Source organism: Coregonus lavaretus (assembly GCF_964263955.1).
Source record: "Coregonus lavaretus genome assembly, chromosome: 21".
Taxonomy (NCBI): domain Eukaryota; kingdom Metazoa; phylum Chordata; class Actinopteri; order Salmoniformes; family Salmonidae; genus Coregonus; species Coregonus lavaretus.
Window position 1 is genome coordinate 24,047,657 of NC_140008.1, and position 22,745 is coordinate 24,070,401.

At 42.3% G+C, this 22,745-nt stretch overlaps 1 protein-coding gene across 2 annotated transcripts in view; it reads left to right on the forward strand.

The window, feature by feature from the left end:
- Positions 1–2,208: 2,208 nt before the first annotated feature.
- LOC311148938 (neuroligin-1-like) overlaps positions 2,209–22,745 on the forward strand; it is a gene marked incomplete at both ends in the record, with an annotated part of 247,151 nt that continues 226,614 nt past the window's right edge. The window contains one exon of one of the 2 annotated variants that reach the window (XM_084185974.1): positions 2,209–2,716. In XM_084185974.1, the coding sequence (XP_084042100.1) occupies positions 2,209–2,716 (508 nt within the window). The remainder of the gene's footprint in view (positions 2,717–22,745) is intronic. The other variant, XM_084185975.1, reaches the window with a different exon arrangement.

The following is a 22,745-nucleotide window of genomic DNA, read 5'->3' on the forward strand; positions in this document are numbered from 1 at the left end:
TTCCTAACATTTAATCCTAGTAAAAGTTCCCTGTTTTAGGTCAGTTAGGATCACCACTTTATTTTAAGAATGTGAAATGTCAGAATAATAGTAGAGAGAATGATTTATTTCAGCTTTTATTTATTTCATCACATTCCCAGTGGGTCAGAAGTTTACATACACTCAATTAGTATTTGGTAGCATTGCCTTTAAATTGTTTAACTTGGCTCAAACATTTCGGGTAGCCTTCCACAGGCTTCCAAACAATAAGTTGGGTGAATTCTGGCTCATTCCTCCTGACAGAGCTGGTGTAACTGAGTCAGGTTTGTAGGCCTCCTTGCTCGCACACGCTTTTTCAGTTCTGCCCACACATTTTCTATAGGATTGAGGTCAGGGCTTTGTGATGGCCACTCCAATACCTTGACTTTGTTGTCCTTAAGTCATTTTGCCACAACTTAGGAAGTATGCTTGAAATCGTGCTTGAGCGGATGGTCAGGGACCCAGAACATAATTACAAATAATTTGTAGACTGCAAATTGACCACAAGAAGCCCAAACAGATATAATATTTGACTAAAACATAATAATTTCAAACATTGCTTACATTTGTATACAATCACATATAACTCTCCGTTATGCGTGGGAATACTTTGAAACATATTTCCAAAATTAAAATCACGGAGCTGATTTGCTGGTGTTTTTACAGTCTTATGTCCAACAACAACAACAACAACAACAGATATACATTTTACCTCAAGGCTCGGTTTGCCACTTTATTATGTTATTCACGTAAGCGTATTTCCTTCATTAACATCACTCTCCTTGTTGAGTAAACATGTTTAAAGTGTGCTCTAGTCATACAAATGTGGATGCGCTAACAGAATGTTTGGATATTTTTTTCCATATATTTGTTTTTGCTCAGAACCGAATAAAATCACTCCACCAGTTGGCGAACCCTGGGCCACCAGTTGGGGAACCCTGGGCCACCAGTTGGGGAACCCTGGGCCACCAGTTGGGGAACCCTGCTGTATAGTTTCAAAACATTGGTTTTAGAAGTGGGACATAACTTATTATTTTATGCATATATATTTTTTTATCCAGTCGGATACACACTCCAAACAGCCTACCCGACCGCTCGGAGGCGTCCGCATCGTCCTAAAGCACACCTTTGCCTTGTTTTGTATCACATTCCAATGATAAAACTGGGGGGAACAAAAATGCAATTTCAGAATGTCCCCCCCGTCTCGAGTGAAAAGTTGCGCCCCTGGTTAAAACTATAATTTTGATATAATGTATAGTCACTCCTTGCATCCATAGCTCTGTCTTTGAGAATGGTTACATTTCTCCAGCACCACCCCTTAGCTTTTTATTGAAACAGTTTCAAAATAACCCAAATAACACTGTGTTATTGTTTCAACTGCTAATTGTCGCTTTAATATGCGAGGAGAAGCAAGTCAGCATGTCGCATTCCCTCAAGGCTCGGTTTTCAACTTTATTTGTTATTCATCTGAGCATATTTCCTTCATTAACATCACTCTCCTTGTTGAGTAAACATGTTTAAAGTGTGCTCTCGTCATACGAATGCGGATGCTCTAAGATGATGTTTTCATGTTTTTTTCCAGAGAAATACTGTCATAACTGGGATAGAGTATTTTTGTCCCTCCCAGGTCTGGAGGAGGAGGAGGGATCCCGTAACTAGTACCTAGTCACTCAGTCAGTCTGTTTGCACATGATTGATGAAGTGTCACTAGGCAGACTGTGATTCCCCTGTGCTCTGCTTGTTGGGAACACAGCCAGATTGTAACAGCCAATAAGGTCCTTCTCTGTTCATATTTCTTCCCTTCACCTTAGCACTAATTAATTATTTTTTATTTCCTGCAGGATATAGACCCACGCCCTGACTGGAGTTGATTTATCTGTGGAAGACCTGCTGCAAATGGCTGCCCTGCCTGCGTTGCCAGGATGGAAAACAGGATTGTCAATAGGATGCGGCCTGAAAAATATCGGCAAGTGAAGATGTCGCCTCCGCCAGTGTGAAATCAATGGGGAGTACTTGCTATGCGAAGAGCCTTTGAACTTTTTGACAGCCGCACGTTTGGGAGGCCTGATACCTTGCCTTTGATTGTACCCCTTCCTGTGAGTGGATCTAAAGTGGATTGTTGCTGCTAGCGCTGTGGTGTCATTAGCCTCTTTAGTGTGTGTGTGTGTCTACTGGTGTGGCAGAGGGAGCATGCCCCTGCAGAGGCCTGGCTGTCTGAAGCTGTACCCTGCGGGGAGGGCCATGCAGCCCCGGCTGGGCGTAGGCCTGGGTCTGGGCCTGGATCTCACCTTCCTGCTGTGGATACTGAGCCTAGCACAGCAGGCCCTGGTCACGGCCTCTCAGAAACTGGACGAGACGGACCCCGTGGTCACCACCGTCTATGGCAAACTGAGGGGCGTCAAGAAGGAGCTCAACAATGAGATCCTGGGACCCGTCATCCAGTTCCTGGGGGTGCCTTATGCCGCACCCCCCACGGGCGAGAGGCGCTTCCAGCCCCCGGAGCTGCCCATCTCTTGGCCGGAGGTCCGCAATGCTACGCAGTTCGCCCCGGTCTGCCCCCAGACCATCGTGGAGGGGCGTCTGCCGGACGTCATGCTGCCTGTGTGGTTTACTAACAACCTGGAGATAGTGTCTTCTTACGTACAGGACCAGAGCGAGGACTGCCTTTTCTTAAACATATATGTTCCCACTGAGGATGGTGAGTTAACAGCCGGACCAAAAGGGAAAACAGACCTAAACCAACAACCTCTTTTTAAATATATTCCTGTCTGTTTTGTGCTGACAATAGAGTGAAAAGCATGACCTCTGCATGTTTACGTGCATCACACTGCTTTTATGTGTGTGAGTGTGTATGTGTGTGTGCCTCTGTGTGCGCCTCTGTATGTGTGTGTGTGTGTGAGTTTGTGAGTAAGTGTGCGGCTGTTCATCAGTCTCCTGATCCCTCCTCCCACACGCACATCGTCCTGTCCACCACAGCACGTCCATTCAGGTGAGACTGGTTCCTCTTTTCCCTTCTTCCTCCTCTTCCTCATCTTCCTCTTCCTCCTCCTCCTCTTCCTCCTCACTCCTGACTGACATCATCTGTCCATTGTGTGTAGGCACAATGAATAGGGCTCATCAAGGAGGAAGCTCATGTAAATAATGATTATTGATTGATTCACTGACTGATTGATTCATGAACTAAGCCAGTAAGAGCAACTCTCTTTGTTAACTCATTTTCTCCTTCCTCAACACTCAGATAGTGGTGTTGCATGCTCCAACTGTACTTAACGGGGCTCCATGTTATTTTTTAGTCTTCTATTCATTTTACAGTAAAAAGAATATCGAAGGAATGTGCCAGGAAACCGGGCAAGAAAATATGTAGACAAGGAGGTATGTATACTGGAATAAATAACACCGAAAACAGAGAAGGGCCCCAAAAGAGCCAGCTGCATGGGGCCCCAGAGAGAGGAGTCTCCCCTCCCCAGGCAGTGCTCCACCGAGAGGAGAGGAGATGGGGCACTCTGATTGGCTGCCAGGTCCTAGGTCAGAGAGTCTCCTGTAATTGATGACATGTGTGAGGAGTTAACTGTGGGGAGACGACGGCCACTCTTAAATTAGATGGGCACACGGTGAACTTGCAGAGTCTAATCTCAATTAAAAGGGATGGTATCTCTGTTCCATTGGCTTGCTCTGGCTGTATCGATCATGGCTTCATCAAGATAATGTCCTCTAGGCTCCCCCCTCCCACCCTCCCACCCTCCCTCTCTTTCTCCTTCCTTCTTTCCATCTCTTCTGCTTGCTGGCTGGCAGAGTGGCAGTTCAGTGTGCCTCTCAGGGCCGGTGACAGTGCCCTTGATAAGGCGTGTGGTGTTAATGCAGCCACTCTGGCAGGCAGGAGGCACGGGGAGCGCTCATTAAACATACTCTCTCTGTGTCCTCTCTCCAAACACAGGGCAGGGCAATCCCTCTCCGACCATCCTCCCCTCCCCTCCGTAGATCTGGGTTCTGGCATATCAGGCTCCAACACTGTTAAAGCATTGCCAACATATTCCCATATCATCTCAGATATTCCACCCCACTAGCAGTCCGCTAGTCCCTTAAACAGATATACCCAAAGGTAGTCACACATATAGTATTTTGTAAACATATAGCTCCAATCTCTTTAAGGGGTGTATATACCCAATTTACCTTTACTAACTAATCCTGTCATAACATGCCCCCTCTCTGCCTGTTCCTCCTTGCCTTATCATTTGACCTCCCTTCCTGCCAGTCAGAGCCACCATGTTGTCCCCCTCCCACTTAACACAGAAATGACCCCCCCCCCCCCCCCCCCCCCATATGATACAGCAAGTGCAGGCCATGAAGTGGCTGATAACACCTTTTAATATTTTCTATTTATAATGTTCACTTTATGATGTAAAAATTGCAATTAATATGTTACTGTGTTTTGCCACATTGTCTATCTCCAAGTGTTCTTATTGCCTACAAATACATTTAGACCTCAATAGACCTCAGTGACCAGTAATGCAGTAAAGAGTCATGTTTGTGCCTCTCTTTTATATGTTTGTTAGTAGGCTATTTATCATAATTCCAGCCCACATTGTTAATAGGATTTCAACTTTACAGATGAGAATTTCTCAGTCACATTGATTGTTACAGAGGAGAGCTAGTTCATCCTCTACATCCTCTGTAATACTGCAGATCTTTTCAGTTATGGTTGGTATTCATTCAATATTCTGTTCCTTTGGGCACATTTGAAGCTGAGTGTTTGGTGGTAATTCAGGTTAAACTGTGATAATGTGGTCCTTCTACATGAGTGCATCTTTTGATCCATTGATATTCAAACATAGAAGATATGCCACTCTGCACGAATATCTTTGATGCGGTAGTAATTTGCAGAAGCATTTTGACTTAACATAGTATTATGCACTATTATGATTTACCAGTTCTCATCTGTCAGAATAAGACATGAACACGTACTCCCCATCCAGTAAGATATTAGTTAGGTTGTTCTCGGAATTTGCATCAACATTGAGGGTACGCTCTTAGAAAGAAAAGGTGCTATATAGAACCTAAAAGAGTTATTTGGCTGTCCCCATAGGAGAACCCTTTGAAGAACCCCTTTTAGGTTCCATATAGAACCCTTTCCACAGAGGGTTCTACATGGAATCCAAAAGGGTTCTACCTGGAACCAAAAAGGGTTCTCCTATGGGGACAGCCAAAGAACCCTTTTGGAACCCTTTTTTCGAAGAGTGTACTGCAGAGCTGATTTGGAATGAATCTGTGTGGTTGGGGAATGTTGGTGAAGCTTAAATGAAGCTCTTTCTGCCAGCTCTATAATCGGTTTGGGCATGGTTTCTATGAGCTGCTGTTCAGTTGTTACAATAACACACAGCAGTCCTTGGAAATAATCCTTTATACAGATATAGGATCTTTTGTTGCTGAGAATTTTCCTGCAAAGCAGGAAATGTAAACTTGTGGTGTATTTGAGTTTTAAAAGGTCTTCTAAAGTTTGTAATTTCCACATTGAAATTTCAGACTTGATTTGCCCTAATGAAAAATGTATCAACCCCTACAAAAATGTCCATTCATTATAAGCCACATAATAATTCACATTTCCTGTTGCTGCATGATTATTTTCCTGCTGTAGCAAACTGGCTCAAATTAAGATCCTACATGTGTAGTAGGTCTACAGTACTCCAAATAACTGAAACCCAGTGTAGTTAGTAGTGTTATGATGATGGCAGATTGGTCGCTCCAGCGGGGTACATAGTTGCCCTTAGCACTATTTGGTACTGCACAGTTGACACAGAACCCCCCCCCCTCCTCACTCCTCTTTCCATTTATGAGGCCTCGTCCCAGTTTTGTAATGGTTGAAGGGGGCTCCTGGGGGAGGTGCAGGGCCTCACACGGAGGCAGGAATAGATTTTTACAGCTTCAATACGTTTCCAGCCTTCTCCCCACTGTGTCCCCGGAGAGAAGCTGTCTGTAAAACCTGGGCAAAATATCGGTCTGTTTTAGAGGTGTGCTGTAACTTTGTTCATGTGGGCTGAAGCACTATAGTATGTGTGGGTGGGTGAATGTGTGTATGATTGTATGTTTGTGTGTGAGTGTGTGTGTGTGTGGCTGGACATACTGGTGTTACCATGCGTTTCAGTCTTTCTCTGTAAGAGAGAGAGAAAGTGGCAGACTTGTGTGTATGTGTTTGTGCAGGACGTGGGTGTGCATGTGTAGACTTTTATGTACACTTACAAACTGCCTTGCTCTCTCTTAGGAAATCAGAGAGGAATTATTCCAGTGGCGATTGTGAAAATCACCCGTAGTTTGTGCTAAGTGTATTACATTTTAACAGAAGTTTACAATGGTGGTCTCAGCATTTTGAAATGCAGCATGCAGAATAGAAATCAGGCTGTGAAGGAAGGTATTATAGCTTGGTAGAGTGTGGAAAGACCCTATATGTTATTCATGGTGGATTGGAGTCTCTTGGAGGACTGCAGGGTATGATGTGTGTGCACATACACAGGGTTTTATCCGCTGTGGTGTGTAATAAGTATGTGAGTTGTGGGACTGCTCTGTAGATTTAACAAGGTGCCTGCAGACAATCTTTGTGGGAAATCGAATCCGTTAATTTTCAATTGAACGATCGTGATTTCAATACTGAGAGGCACTTTTCAATCTGAAAAAGTAATATCTCACTTGGTTTTGAGTTTCTATCAACTGAGGTATGAAAATGTTGATTGGAAATTCTCCCCTGATCTTTTATGCTGCAGCAGGAAGAATGATGGCTGAACATGTACTATTATTGTAAGGCTGAGAGCTTTCTGTGAAGGTACAAATGGTATTCGAAGGTGCCAGTGTTAATAGCTACAGTTAAATATGATTACAACTGTATTATGATAAATATAAATGAGTATCTTATTTTTTGAATCTTTAATTAAGGGCATTAAACTGGAGTAAATAGGCTAGACATGGCATTCCTTATACAGCTCCTCATGTAGTAGGGAAACAATGGAAAACAACAGACCTAATATTGCTTTCTGTACTGTTCATTTCTCAGAAATGATCTTTTGCTGCTGTATGAAATGCATTGCAAGCTCTCATGCATTTCAAATACGCTGTTGGAACAACAGATATTGCTGCCGAGAAGTAACAGCTTTTTACCATAGTTTCAATTTCATATTTGCAGACATCTTTATGGGCCTTTCCAAAAATGTCCTTACACTATGTAATGATTGAGGCCATTCGCTACCTACAATGATGATTGGAGAACATTCAACAATGACATTGCAGTGAGTAGAGAGGGAAATATTTGTTTTCCTTCTAGCAAGCAGTTGTCAATAGTGTTGATGCACAGACACAAAAGCACTGTATGCAAACCCTTGCACGTTGAGAGAGAGAGAGAGAGAGAGAGAGAGAGAAGGAGAGAGAGAGAGAGAGAGAGAGAGAGAGAGAGAGAGAGAGAGAGAGAGAGAGAGAGAGGAGAGAGAGAGAGAGAGAGGATAGAGTGATATAATGTTTGGACCGGCTTGGTCGGTGGCAGCTGTGATAAATTCTGAAACGCCAATTCACTGTGGGCCATTTTAAAGGGCCAGGCCAACCTTTAGTTCAGAGCTGGAGTGTGCCTTATTTGACCCTTTATTTAACTACAGTGGGAAGCTGTTAACATCATCTTCCTTGACTTACAATCCACTAAAGGACATGTTCGCTATGTGTCAGAAGACTGGGAGGTGTCACTCAAGCAGAATGGCAATGCCAATGGCAACCTATGATGAAACCTTTTCACCTTGATTTCAGGATGATGCAGGATTGAAAAGCGGCTTGTTTGTTGGTTCTGTGACTGATGAAACCCCACAGAGAACCTTTTACTTAATTAATAGGCTTTAAACAGGCGTTATATTATGGATACCTGGGATTGTATACTAAGGATACCTTGTACTGTACCTGACAGAGGAGATGTGTTTTTTTCTATTTGCACCATAGCCCAGAAATGTGTCAATATACATTAACCGATTGCTATTGACAGTTGTACATCCGTTTGACACATGTAATAGCTGTCAGGATGGGCATTTACATAAGTCCACAGTATCAGGGTTTTTTCTGGCTACCAACTGCACACCCATTTCTTGTGATCAGGGAGTATGACATTTGTTTTAAGCCGACTGCCAAGTCACTTTAATGACGGGGGGGGGGGGGGGGGGGGGTTGAGTGACAAGTTGTTGCAGATGGCCACCGTGCAGGAGAATCTAAGTAAATGCAGGTTTCACCTTCACTTGACAATGGGAACAGAGCATCTGACCCAGAGTGTGTTAATCACTGGGCTCTAATTTTACCTCCCAGCTGCTACAGTGAGGGGAAAAAATGTGATCCCCTGCTGATTTTGTACGTTTGCCCACTGACAAAGAAATGATCAGTCTATAATGTTATTGGTAGGTTTATTTGAACAGTGAGAGACATAATAACAACAAAAAAATCCAGAAAAACGCATGTCAAAAATGTTGTTGCCTTGGCCGTGTGTTTTGGGTCATTGTCATGCTGGAATACCCATCCACGACCCATTTTCAATGCCCTGGCTGAGGGAAGGAGGTTCTCACCCAAGATTTGACGGTACATGGCCCCGTCCATCGTCCCTTTGATGCGGTGAAGTTGTCCTGTCCCCTTAGCAGAAAAACACCCCCAAAGCATAATGTTTCCACCTCCATGTTTGACTGTGGGGATGGTGTTCTTGGGGTCATAGGCAGCATTCCTCCTCCTCCAAACACGGCGAGTTGAGTTGATGCTAAAGAGCTCGATTTTGGTCACATCTGACCACAACACTTTCACCCAGTTCTCCTCTGAATCATTCAGATGTTCATTGGCAAACTTCAGACGGCCCTGTATATGTGCTTTCTTGAGCAGGGGGACCTTGTGGGCGCTGCAGGATTTCAGTCCTTCACGGCGTAGTGTGTTACCAATTGTTTTCTTGGTGACTATGGTCCCAGCTGCCTTGAGATCATTGACAAGATCCTCCCGTGTAGTTCTGGGCTGATTCCTCACCGTTCTCATGATCATTGCAACACCACGAGGTGAGATCTTGCATGGAGCCCCAGGCCGAGGGAGATTGACAGGTCTTTTGTGTTTCTTCCATTTGCGAATAATCGCACCAACTGTTGTCACCTTCTTGCTTGGCGATGGTCTTGTAGCCCATTCCAGCCTTGTGTAGGTCTACAATGTTGTCCCTGACATCCTTGGAGAGCTCTTTGGTCTTGGCCATGGTGGAGAGTTTGGAATCTGATTGATTGATTGCTTCTGTGGACAGGTGTCTTTTATACAGGTAACAAGCTGAGATTAGGAGCACTCCCTTTAAGAGTGTGCTCCTAATCTCAGCTCGTTACCTGTATAAAAGACACCTGGGAGCCAGAAATCTTTCTGATTGAGAGGGGGTCAAATACTTATTTCCCTCATTAAAATGCAAATCAATTTATAAAATGTTTGACATGCGTTTTTCTGGATTTTTTTGTTGTTATTCTGTCTCTCACAGTTCAAATAAATCTACCATTAAAATTATAGACTGATCATTTCTTTGTCAGTGGGAAAACGTACAAAATCAGCAGGGGATCAAATACTTTTTTCCCTCACTGTACATCTAGTATTCAACTCATCCTACAGTCTTCCTGTTTACTGTAGTCACATATGAGCAGGGGAAATGTCATTAGCACACTCTCATTCCCATGAAGACATTTGTAATATTTATGGCCCCCCTAACAATTATGTTTAAATTACAGAGAGGTTAGTGCTGGAATAAAAAGTAATAAGATGTCATTTGCACATACAGTCATCCATAAATCATTAGCAAGGAGCCACGTTCTACTGAGGTGCTCCATACCAGAGGGTGTCATTAATAAATGTTTAACCCCAGCAGTTGTTGAGGCAGATTTGAGATGCCTATTAAAAAGAAGTCCATGGGGATTAGAAATCATTAAGTACTTTCACCCTGTGTCCACCTGTTTTAATGTTTAATTTCAAACCAAAGTCAGGACTGGTCGAGAATGGTACAGGGGGACTTGAATGCATCTGAGACCAAGCCACAAATTACCCAGCTCCCAGGTCTCCCATGCTCCCACTCTCCACCAAACATTTCTTCATTGACCTGGAGTTAAAGCCAGTAATTAGTTTCACCAATCCGCGGAAGTGTGGCTTATTGGAATTGAAGGCTTCTGCCAGTCAAAGGGATAGCAGATCACTTTCTCCCCTGCCCCGCCATCTCTTACACACTCATATACAGTACACACACACACCGTGAAGTGTCCAGATATAGTCCACCACAGCAAAATCAATGGTCCTCTTTATCTGCTGTCACTGCTGAGGCTGCAATAGACAACTCAATGCTTCTAATTAGATGAGAGCTGTCAATAACTCATCACTCCCATCATTAAGCATATTGGCAACCAGGAAATGGGCCGCAGTCAGTTTATTTTCACTGGTTCAGCGACTTGCCACATCGTCCGTCCCCTGTCGGTGACAGTGCGCATCGTTGTTATACCAGGGGTCATTTAATAACAGAGAGTTCATAATGTGTGCATGCAGGTGGAAATGTAACATGTACTCTGGCGGGTGGCCTCTCCACTCATCTTGCAGGTCTGACAGGTAAATGCAAAGGTGATGAATAACGGAGGGGTGGAGGAGTACATTAAGAGACGATCAGTAAACAGGCAGACTTGGAGAAATCTTCCAAAGCCTTGAGGTCCGGCTGTGCCGAGCAGGTTCCACAAGCAGTTGAAACTATGAGGAGTTCACCTTGAATAATAATGGCCGGGCAGAGCCATCAATCCCTGTGGCAGCCAGGCAGTGGCAGAGAGGGAGAGAGGGAGGTAGGGGGAGCTTCAGTATCAGATCGCTGTGATTATTCTGTGTCAACTGTGCTGTCTGCTTACAGCAGAATCGTATGTGGACACGATAGACAATTTAAAGCAAAATAATTTCCATTCAACTGCACCTAGACAAGAAATAACAAGATGTCTTATAAGTAAGCTAAAGTAAATCCAGGGCAGAGTATTTGTATCCATTGCTTTTCATTAGAGAGATATTCAATGAGGACTCCGTACAAGCCAAATCCCCTCCATCTTCTGTTTTAAAATTAAACAAAAGGAATGGCGTCATACTCAAACATTAGATATACCTTTCTGCCTTCCAGCCTATATGTGTGTTAATAAAGGACCCAAAGAGATTCACCCATGATGAAAGCAGGCATTTGAAGTCACCAGAGAGAGTTCTTGATAGATGGGAGCTGCTGGACCCACTGGCAAAGAAATGGTATCTCCATTAATATTCATTCAACAAGTAGACAATCTTAGGAGAAAGGGGCAGAGTGGAAAAAAATTGAAATGTGTATTGTTTTACAGAGTTTGGCAACTCAAAATAACCAATAATTAGTACATTACAATGCATGAAACCAAAACAACTACAGATCTATAAAAAATATATATATATAAAGTGGGGAAATGTTTTATTTAGTCAGCCACCAATTGTGCAAGTTCTCCCACTTAAAAAGATGAGAGAGGCCTGTAATTTTCATCATAGGTACACGTCAACTATGACAGACAAAATGAGAAAAAAAATTGCTTCTTACGAAGCCACTCCTTCGTTGCCCGGGCGGTGTGTTTGGGATCATTGTCATGCTGAAAGACCCAGCCACGTTTCATCTTCAATGCCCTTGCTGATGGAAGGAGGTTTTCACTCAAAATCTCACGATACATGGCCCCATTAATTCTTTCCTTTACACGGATCAGTCGTCCTGGTCACTTTGCAGAAAAACAGCCCCAAAGCATGATGTTTCCACCCCCATGCTTCACAGTAGGTATGGTGTTCTTTGGATGCAACTCAGCATTCTTTGTCCTCCAAACACGACGAGTTGAGTTTTTAACAAAAAGTTCTATTTTGGTTTCATCTGACCATATGACATTCTCCCAATCCTCTTCTGGATCATTCAAATGCACTCTAGCAAACTTCAGACGGGCCTGGACATGTACTGGCTTAAGCAGGGGGACACGTCTGGCACTGCAGGATTTGAGTCCCTGGCGGCGTAGTGTGTTACGTGATGGTAGGCTTTGTTACTTTGGTCCCAGCTCTCTGCAGGTCATTCACTAGGTCCCCCCGTGTGGTTCTGGGATTTTTGCTCACCGTTCTTGTGATCATTTTGACCCCACGGGGTGAGATCTTGCGTGGAGCCCCAGATCGAGGGAGATTATCAGTGGTCTTGTATGTCTTCCATTTCCTAATAATTGCTCCCACAGTTGATTTCTTCAAACCAAGCTGCTTACCTATTGCAGATTCAGTCTTCCCAGCCTGGTGCAGGTCTACAATTTTGTTTCTGGTGTCCTTTGACAGCTATTTGGTCTTGGCCATAGTGGAGTTTGGAGTGTGACTGTTTGAGGTTGTGGACAGGTGTCTTTTATACTGATAACAAGTTCAAACAGGTGCCATTAATACAGGTAACGAGTGGAGGACAGAGGAGCCTCTTAAAGAAGAAGTTACAGGTCTGTGAGAGCCAGAAATCTTGCTTGTTTGTAGGTGACCAAATACTTATTTTCCACCATAATTTGCAAATAAATTCATTAAAAATCCTACAATGTGATTTTCTTGATTTTTTTTTCTCAATTTGTCTGTCATAGTTGACATGTACCTATGATGAAAATTACAGGCCTCTCTCATCTTTTTAAGTGGGAGAACTTGCACAATTGGTGGCTGACTAAATACTTTATTTCCCCACTGTATATACACTACCGTTCAAAAGTTTGGCGTCACTTAGAAATGTCATTGTTTTCGAAAGAAAAGCATTTTTTTTTGTCCATTAAAATAACATCAAATTGATCAGAAATACAGTGTAGACATTGTTAATGTTGTAAATGGGTATTGTAGCTGGAAACGGCAGATTTTTTATGGAATATCTACAAAGGTGTACAGAGGCCCATTATCAGCAACCATCAGTCCTGTGTTCCAATGGCACGTTGTGTTTGCTAATTCAAGTTTATCATTTTAAAAGGCTAATTGATCATTAGAAAACCCCTTTGCAATTATGTTAGCACAGCTGAAAACTGTTGTGCTGATTAAAGAAGCAATACAACTGGCCTTCTTGAGACTAGTTGAGTATCTGGAGCATCAGCAATTGTGGGTTCGATTACAGGCTCAAAATGGCCAGAAACAAATAACTTTCTTCTGAAACTCGTCAGTCTATTCTTGTTCTGAGAAATGAAGGCTATTCCATGCGAGAAATTGCCAAGAAACTGAAGATCTCGTACAACGCTGTGTACTACTCCCTTCACAGAACAGCACAAACTGGCTATAACCAGAATAGAAAGAGGAGTGGGAGGCCCCGGGGCACAACTAAGCAAGAGGACAAATACATTAGAGTGTCTAGTTTGAGAAACAGACGCCTCACAGGTCCTCAACTGGCAGCTTCATTAAATAGTACCTGCAAAACACCAGTCTCAAAGTGAACTGTGAAGAGGCGACTCCGGGATGTTGACCTTCTAGGCAGAGTTGCAAAGAAAAAGCCATATCTCAGACCGCCCATCTTAATCTTTTCTTTTTATTGGCCAGTCTGAGATGTTACTTTTTCTTTGCAACTCTGCCTAGAAGGTCAGCAAAAGTGGACAAATGTTATTAATTTTACTTTTTATAAATATGAATATCGCTAGCAACAACAGAATACATTTAAATTACATACATACAGTAGGAAAGAAGATAATATCTTCTTTCTCCACTCCTAATATTGAGCAATTACACTCATTGGAGCTAATTACACTTACTGGAGTATATGACATGGGCTTTGTTAAAGCACCCGCGAGTACCAGCCGTGGCATGTGCCACTTGCTGCTGGTAAGCTTTCTTGACTTTAACCTATTCCAATTATAATGTGGGGAGGTCAAACAAATGTACAAATATCTACCAAATCTATTCATTTAAAAATGTTGATTAGGCCTACTTCTCCTTGCTGTTATCATTCACCTGATGATGATTTTTTTCTTTTTTCTAAGATATGATGGGGGTCCCTGGGTCGCTGGTTTGCCTGGGCAGCGGTCCCCGGGCAAGAAAAAGGTTGAAGCCCACTGCCTTAGCATACACCCCATAGGTTTTAAAGCATGTGCCCCGCTGCGCCAATCACATGCCTCACTTTATTGAGTCAGTAATCAACTCTATATAAATGGAGCACCATTTAAAGTGTGAGTTTCGCTCTTTTTCTTGTGTGACTAACTTCGGACCATCCAACTTAAATCGCACACTGAGCTAGGATGTCGTGCTTTGTTGTCTCTTTTATGTTTGTGGGTGATTGCTGAAGCTGAGTGTATCAGTGTCTCTGTGTAAGAGATCTAAGCCCAAATAAGTTCATGTTAGACATGCCGGTTTGCCTGGGCGGGGGGTCCCTGGGCAAGAAAAGGTTGAAGACCCCTAGCATATACAGTAGTTACATTATTTTCTTATGATATAGGAATTTGTCTGTTCAACCCAGGGGAGAAAAACTGCCCCCTCTCATTGAAGCTCTGAGGTTCAAGGCTGACCGGGGTACTGCAGGTTGTTGTATTCAGAAAGCAGGATACCCCATTATAGTCAATGGGAAAATGTCAGTCTTAGTGGTCAATATTCGTGTAAATATATATATTTTTTAGAAGAAAATCATGGTATCAATAATTGCTTCTATTAAACCAGATGTACAGTATGTCCTTGAACCAAGTATTATAAAAACAAACACAGAATAAGTTATTAGGATAATTTAGTTGCTACCTGCAGCCTGCAGTACCCCGGTCAGCCTTCAACTTGAGATACTCAATGAGAGGGGGCAGTCATTCGGCACTGGTATCAGCCTGTAACGTCACTTCCTGGAGTAGCTCAAACTGCTCATGTTATGTCTTGAGAATCCCCCCGATTAGACGTCATCTTAGCAAACTAAAACCGACTTCCTGATCTTCAAATGCGCCATTGAGACTCCACATAGGAATGAATGGTGTGACGTCGTCGATTGCTTTGTCCATTTATATATACCGTCTATGATTCAACCCTTCAGTGTTAGTAAATTGTACATTTGTATGCTCTTGCATGTGGTATACCTGTCCTATATGCTGCTTTCTGCGACCCTCTAGCTACAGTAATTGTAGCATAACCTTTAAAACAGCAGGATCTTCTCTATGAATTCAGCTTGAATAATCTGTCTGTCTGTTGCAGGCAGCACAGGACCCAGGCACTGCAGGCATGGCTTCAGGGTTCATTTTGTGGGAGCAGTAAATTCTGTTCTAGTCAGGGTCACAGGTAAGAATTCCAATAATATTGGACAGGCAATGGTCAGGGTCACGTTTGCCATCTCCCTCCAGTACTACTCCATAAAGAGCGCAATCGGAAGCCTTAGCACTCAGACCAAAGGCCAACACAAACCAGAACCACAGAGAAAAACAGCAAAAACTTTTAGACTACTGAAACATTAGGGGCCAAATCTTGTAGGTGCCAAATAATTTTTGTTGGAGATTATAACACATGTAAGGAGCATATTTTAAATTTTTATTTCAGGACTATTTATTACTTTATATATAGCTAGCAGCAATTTAGCCTCTAAATCTGTCAGGACTTCTAACTGTTGGTTCTGATTGACCAGTGTAGTGGCATTTAGGAAGCCATATGACGAGCCAAGAAAAACCAGGCTGAAAATCAGGTAATCCTCTCGAGACGGCAGAGCCACAGCAGTCCCTGAATTTGAAATAGCATGATTGTAACTCACACTGGTCTTCTGCTGGTCCCTGATGTTTGAATAATCTCAGGGAGTCAGCCTGGCTTTGCCTCTTAATGTGCTTGATGGCAGTCCACTGTGACTTGGCCCTCTTTGTTCCGCTGTTTAAATGTTCTATCTGGCTGCGGACACAGAGGCCTGTGTTTAATTGTATTCAGGGATGTTTGCTTGGGATTCTGGAGTGCCATTATGCCAGGAAGTCAGGTTAATTGTTGTTTCTGCTGATAGGAAGGACCTTCAACAGCTCAAACTGAGTTTGACGTCTCTGGCCACTTATTGCTCAATGCCTCTCAAGCCACTGCTGTAGCAGAGCAGTAATAGTTTCACTGAGGCAACATGGAGCAACAGTTCCCACTGTACTGTAGAACACAGGATGTAGGAACAGCGACGACTTGTCATCATCTGCTTTCGTGACACCTGTCTCAGTGCACTCTCAATAGTGGGAAAAAGGGAAACCTTAACAATTTACAAATTGTGTTTGCCAAACGTTCCCATATATCAAAGGAAATTTGCACCTGGCAGATGCCTTGCGTTTTACTTCCAAAGGCATTTCAAAGTTTGTCAGGGAGATAAAAAGCGCCAAAGAAATAGAGTGAAATGCTGTTTCTTTTCAAATCATTGTGTTTCTGGCGTTCCTCTTAAACCCTCAGAATTTATGGTGGCCTGCTTGTCGCCTGCAGTTCTTAGGCGATGAAAATGAGGCTCACCACATCCCAGTGCCCCCCCCACCCCCCATCCCTCCCGTCCTGCTCTCTGATATCTGCCACTGTCATCTTCCTTCAGCTAGTCATTGATCAGGCCTTGTTCTCGGTCCCTTTGACAGAAGCCAATTTGTTTGGATCATGTGGTTTATGAGGATGCGTCACCAGAGCCATGGCTGGACCCTCTGTAATATGCCCTTGTGTCCCCCCTCCTTCTACTTCTGCACTTGGCAGAAAGGGGCCCTTTTTGACGCCTAATGATGATTTGACAGACTTAATAACGAACAGGCAGTGGCCTTTTAGCATTTAGCGGAAATATGTTTTTGACACAATAAAAGGAGGGCCGATAAATCACTGTGGTCTCTAATTATCCCAGGGGAGAAGAGTAGCTGGTGATTAATGTGAGCCTGGACCTTTTGAAGGACAGACAGACAGTCTGCCAGCCCAGCAGGAGAGATGAGAGGAGACAAGCAATGGGGTGTCAAAAAGATGACTTCCTCCCTCGCCCCCCTTAGCTCTGGGCCATGCCTGCTGTTTAGCATAGCATCACACCTGCTGTGAGGGTCCGTCTTAAAGCAGAGACAGAGCACTAACTACCCAAGGGCTGGTTCAGGTGTTGGATGGTCAAGTTAGATAGAACCTATAATGATTCATGTGTAGAATTGATTCATAGGACAGATTACGTTTTCAGAACTGTATTCAGCATTCATTTTCCACTGTGCCAAAATGGCAATGCAGCAGACTCTAGGGGCAGGCTGAGTCTGCCAGAAAGCCCCTCTGACAGCCCCTTCCTTCCCATTCTCCTTCCCTCCCCTCCCCTCCCCTGGGTTGGAGACACACACAAGAGACCACCAGGGAAGCACTTCCCTTTTGTTGAGAGCAAACAAGCTTGAAGGAATGTGTGAACTCCGGGGCGACGTCTGACTCATCGGGCCCTGCAGCCTGACCTGCCAGATTGGAGCTTCTGGGGAGGGGAAATGAAACAGCGATTTCCACCGATGTTTGGTATTTAAGATTTGAGAGGAGAATAAAGGGAGATTGATGTTGTGATGGATAGTCATTGACTTATGACCTTTTCCCCCACATTTCAGTGCGGTGAGCCGTTGTCAAATGGCAGAGGAAATTTGCAAAGCTATTACCTTAGTGTCTTTCTAAATCATATTCCTCTGAGTGGAGATGGTTCCCATAATACCTGCAATGTACTGGCCAAATTATCTATTATATTCCTGTTTCATCTTTCATTTTCTCCAGCTTGGCTCTGAGTCAGAGGGCAGGGAGAAGTGGGAGAATGCAAGGAGCCTCAGCTTCTTTTACAGCATGCAGGCCTGGGTTCTATAGTCCTTTTTTTTCTATTCAGATATTTCTTAGAGGAAAGATTTTGGTAAGCTTTGATATATATTCAAATGCGTTCTTTTTATATTCCCACAGAGATTTATCAGTTGGAAATCTCACCTTTGGCGATTTCAATTCTGTATAGAATATTAAAAACATCCCCAAAAGGTGCTTCAGACAGAGGGACGCTTTACCATATTGTTTGTGATGGCCTGGTGAAAGCAGCAGCAGCGTTCGCAACAGCTGTGGATTCACAAAAACTATAATTGTGTGATGAAAGGAGCATAATTGAATTCAGTGATGTAGGAGGCCACGTTATTAAGCCCTACCGTGCCTGTTTGTAAGGAATTAAAAAGCCTAAAATAAACCAAATGGAGGGGATATTAATTTAATCATAAGTTAGACTTTCTGAGCAGGATTGATCTCTTTCTTATGCTAATCTGACGGCATTAGCATGCCTGTGGTAATCTTTTGCCATGCAGACTCACTGTTCTATCCTTCTGACATAATGCGTTCAGCGAGGGTAAAGCTACATGGCTTTGTGCTCCATACTATCTACTGTTTGTTCATAAAAAGAACATGGAATCAATCAATGATCAATAACGGACATTGAGAACGTAATGTCAGTTTTAATTATAAATATTGAACATAAACAGGTGATAGTATATACCCTTTTAATTAGCACTCTTAATGTTGTTTATGTTTCGAGTATTCAACAAATTAATTCCGTGTGATATATGTATCATACCATTTGACACCAGGTTGCATTTTTCTTCCTGGATTTCCATGAAGTCCAGACTAGGTGCCTGTAATTAAGAGTTTTGTGATCCTTAAACCCGAGATCCCAGTCTCTAGGTCCTTGTCACTAAGTCAAAACACTTTTAATGACTTTGGAATGTGAATATATTAAAATGTAATTAGCTGATCTCTGGCGATCATCTCAGTCAAGTCAATTAGTAAGGTTTTTTGTTAACGTGACAAAGGATCCAGAGATAGGGAGGTGTTGTTGACAGTTATTAATTACCTCAGTCTGTCAGGAACGCTCTACAGAGACACCCAGACACCAGGGTACATTTTCTGACATGCCAGCCGTAGCCCCAAACAATGAAGAATTTAAGATACTTGACATACTGTACAGGCTGACTGAACACCCTCTATCCTCTGGTGCTATTCTATTCTGGGAGCCATTTGTTCCTTTCACTGGCCTTATCTATGCCTCCTCCTGTCCTGCCATTCTTAGTTGGCCGTGCCTAGGTGTGGGTAATGAGGATCTTCAGACCTCATTGCCCTTCATTACCACACGTCCTGCTGGGACTATTTCTCCGTCTACGGAATGTCACCCTCAAAGTGTTATCTAGTGACGCATCCGTGGCAAAGAGCCCTTACAATTTTCATTCTGTATGAGGGTTTTAGTGATCAGGTCCTCATATAGGCTTTTGAGTAGAACCATTACACCTATTCACCCATGTACTGTATAGAGGTATTTGAAAGGAATTGGCCTAATTCAAGCTTGATTGTCATTTTTTCATGAAGTGTGTCCCTATGAGCAAAAGATGTTGAAAAGACACTGAAAATACATATTTTTGGTTGATATGTGTGTTCTTTAAAAAAGTATTTCCCCCACATTCCTACTATGATATCACCCCTGTATCCTGTAAGCTAACATGACTTCTTGAAAGATCACCATTTGATATTTGCCTTTGTGCCTAATCCACTCCACTCATAGCATGTTCACACATTAGCTATGCCCTAGTTAGCTGCGTGCTGAATAATACTGTCAAAAGTGAAGAATAATCTGTCCTGCAGTACCATCACCAACACACATGGATGCAGATAAGGAAGGGGAATTTGGAATAGAGCAGAGAAAGAGGGGCTTGAAGAAGTACTCCAGATATTTATTTTGGGTCCCTGAGAGGACGAGCAGCCTATTTAGTTGGCGTGGAGCAGTAACATTTGAGACGGAGGCTGTAGATCAGGTGCAAAAATAGGTGGTATTTATTTTACAGTGCAGGTCATGGAGGTCACTGGATCCAGAGTTGTTTTTACAAAAAAGTATAATACAAAATGGCAAAAATGACTTGAGAAAAAAAAAAGATTTAAAAAAAATAAACCAATTACAGAAAGGCAAACAACATAAAGACAATTTAAACATTTGTATAATTGTTACGATTACCAGATTCTTATGGAGGACTAAAAGTGCCACAATTAAATAAATAAATACACCATTAAATAATTACTTAAATGTGTCATTAATTAATTCAAATTAGAATTAAATACATAAATGTGTAATTAAATGTATCATTAATTAATTCAAATACCGATTCATTTTATGTAAAATACATATATAATTATTTCACTATTTACATTTACATTTCATGATCCTGCATTGCAGTGATTCATGAATTACTTAAAACTGTCAAACTGACCCATCAAAGTCAGTGGGCGGGGCTAACGCGAATCTAGTCTGATCCATTGCTTTGGTCTGAAGTAGAGTAGGCCAACCTGGATAGAGACAATGGAGGATCTCCGTGAACTTTCCAGGGAGTTGGTTAGAGACATTTTAAACTTAGCAGAGGATGTAGAAGCAGGACCTGCTGACATTAGCCGGAATTGATTTGTCTTGGCTTGATGCAGAGGGTAACCAATCAGGCGTTAGGTTCCGCCTACCAACTTTTGATGGGTCAGTTTGACAGTTTTAAGTAATTCAGGAAGCACTCCAACGCAGGACCATGAAATGTAAATGTAAATAGTGAAATTATTATATATGTATTTTACATAAAATGAATCGGTATTTGAATTAATTAATAACACATTTAAAAACACATTTATGTATTTAATTCTAATTTTAATTAATTAATGACACATTTAAATAATTATTTAATGGTGTATTTATTTATTTAATTGTGGCACTTTTAGTCCTCCATAGATTCTGGCGTTTGTTCTTTCATAATGCAAAACGGTATCAGAGGAAGGCCCGAAAAATTGCCAAAGACTCCAGCCGCCCAAACAATAGACTGAGTGTTCACTATGCTACCGTCCAGCAAACGGTACCGGAGCATCGACTCTCGGACCAACAGGCTCCGAGACAGCTTCTACCCCCAAGCCATAAGACTGCTAAATAGCCAAACTGCTAAATAGTCAATTAATGGTACCCAAACTATCTGCACTGACTCTATCTTGCATTGACCCTACATACACTCACACACTCACTCACACACACTACATTTATAGTCCCACACAAAACCCACACACATTCACATACACTACATAACACACAAACTGACACAAAATAAACATACACATTATACACACACACACACTCACACACTTTTACGCTAATAATTTGCGGCTACTACTTTGTTCTATATTTTACTCTTATCATTATCTATCCTGATGCCTAGTCACTTCACCCTGCCTTCGTGGACATATCTACCTCAAATACCTCGTACTTCTGCACATTGTTCTGGTACTGGTACTCCCTGTATATAGTGTAGCTCCATTCTTTTGTATTTTATTTTATTCCTCCTGTGTTACTATTTTATTTGTATTATTATGTTTAAACTCTTCATCGTTGTGAAGGGCTCATAAGTAAGCATTTCACGGTAAAGTCTACATCAGTTGTATTCGGCACATCTGACAAATACATTTTGTTTTTGATTTGGAACACAATGTTTGATGGGACCAGCGTTAGCATAGGTTAGCTAGCAAGCAATGTTTGTAGCAAACAATTAGTCCATTCACGTGTGGGAGAAATTGAGAGAAATGTCTGACTTGAGGAGTTCACATTCACATCGTCACTCCCTACATAAAACAATTGCATCAGCACATGCTTTATTGCCAGAAGCTGATGCAATAGGCCTACCCTGTGCCCTCTGCAATAAATTAGGTGAAAACAATCTGGAGGAGTTGGATGGGAGCTACAGTGTTAGAGGAAACAATCTGGCCACCAGAACCACTGCCAAGCAGAGGCGTAGATACAGTAGAAGTAGCTGAGAAAACCTCAACTCTCCACATACAGGTACAAGAGAGTTGAGTGGCGACGAGTGTGGGCAGACTACATCGAGTTGCTGTCAGTCGATACTTGTAATCTTAAACCTTACCGTGTACCTATGTTTGTCCTGTCTTTGTTTGCTGAAATCCATACTTTTTATGAAAACTTTCTTCAAATACAACCACTGACCGTTTCCTCATTTCTGTTGCACTAAAATGGCTCTAAGATGTAGATTACCCTACGTAATCTGAGATTCAATTGGCACATGCGCATTTGTACAGAGTTGCCATCTTAGAATTGTTTTTGCGTAGTGTAGTACAGTATATTGTAGTAGTAATTACTAAAGTGTTTTTGCGGATTGTAGTATACTGTAGTATTTACTGTAGTGTTTTTTGGGACATTACTGTAGTATTTACTAAAGTGTTTTTGTTTTATTATCTTTGACATAGAAGTGGGGGGCTTTCTCCTTAAGGAAACCTACTGGAGAAATACTTAAAGAGCAAATTTTCCATACCCATAGGGTGGGAGGGAGGTAGGACTAGGTTCTGAACGGCAAGTTCATCACTTCTGCTCTTTTCTATAACCTGTTGGGAACACAATATATGGTCTATACTTGGCATGTAGGTTTCTCACTTACAGGTAGGACAAATTGGGATATGGGGGAGGGGAATGGGCAGGGTATATGCTATTGAATACTGTAGTATTTAATATATTAACAAAACTGTAGTATTTTTGCGGACTGTAGTGTTTTTCGTTTTTTTGTGGATAATACTGTAGTATTTCCTAGTATTCTACAGTATACTACAAAATTGTATACTAAGTACTACACATGATCGAGGCATACTACAGTGTGTAGTATAGTATTTTACAGTATACTACAGTTTACTACAGAATTCTAAAGTAAGTACTGTAGTATTCTATAGTAAACTGTAGTCTTTTTTATGTGGGTACATGGAGAGTTGAGAATTTC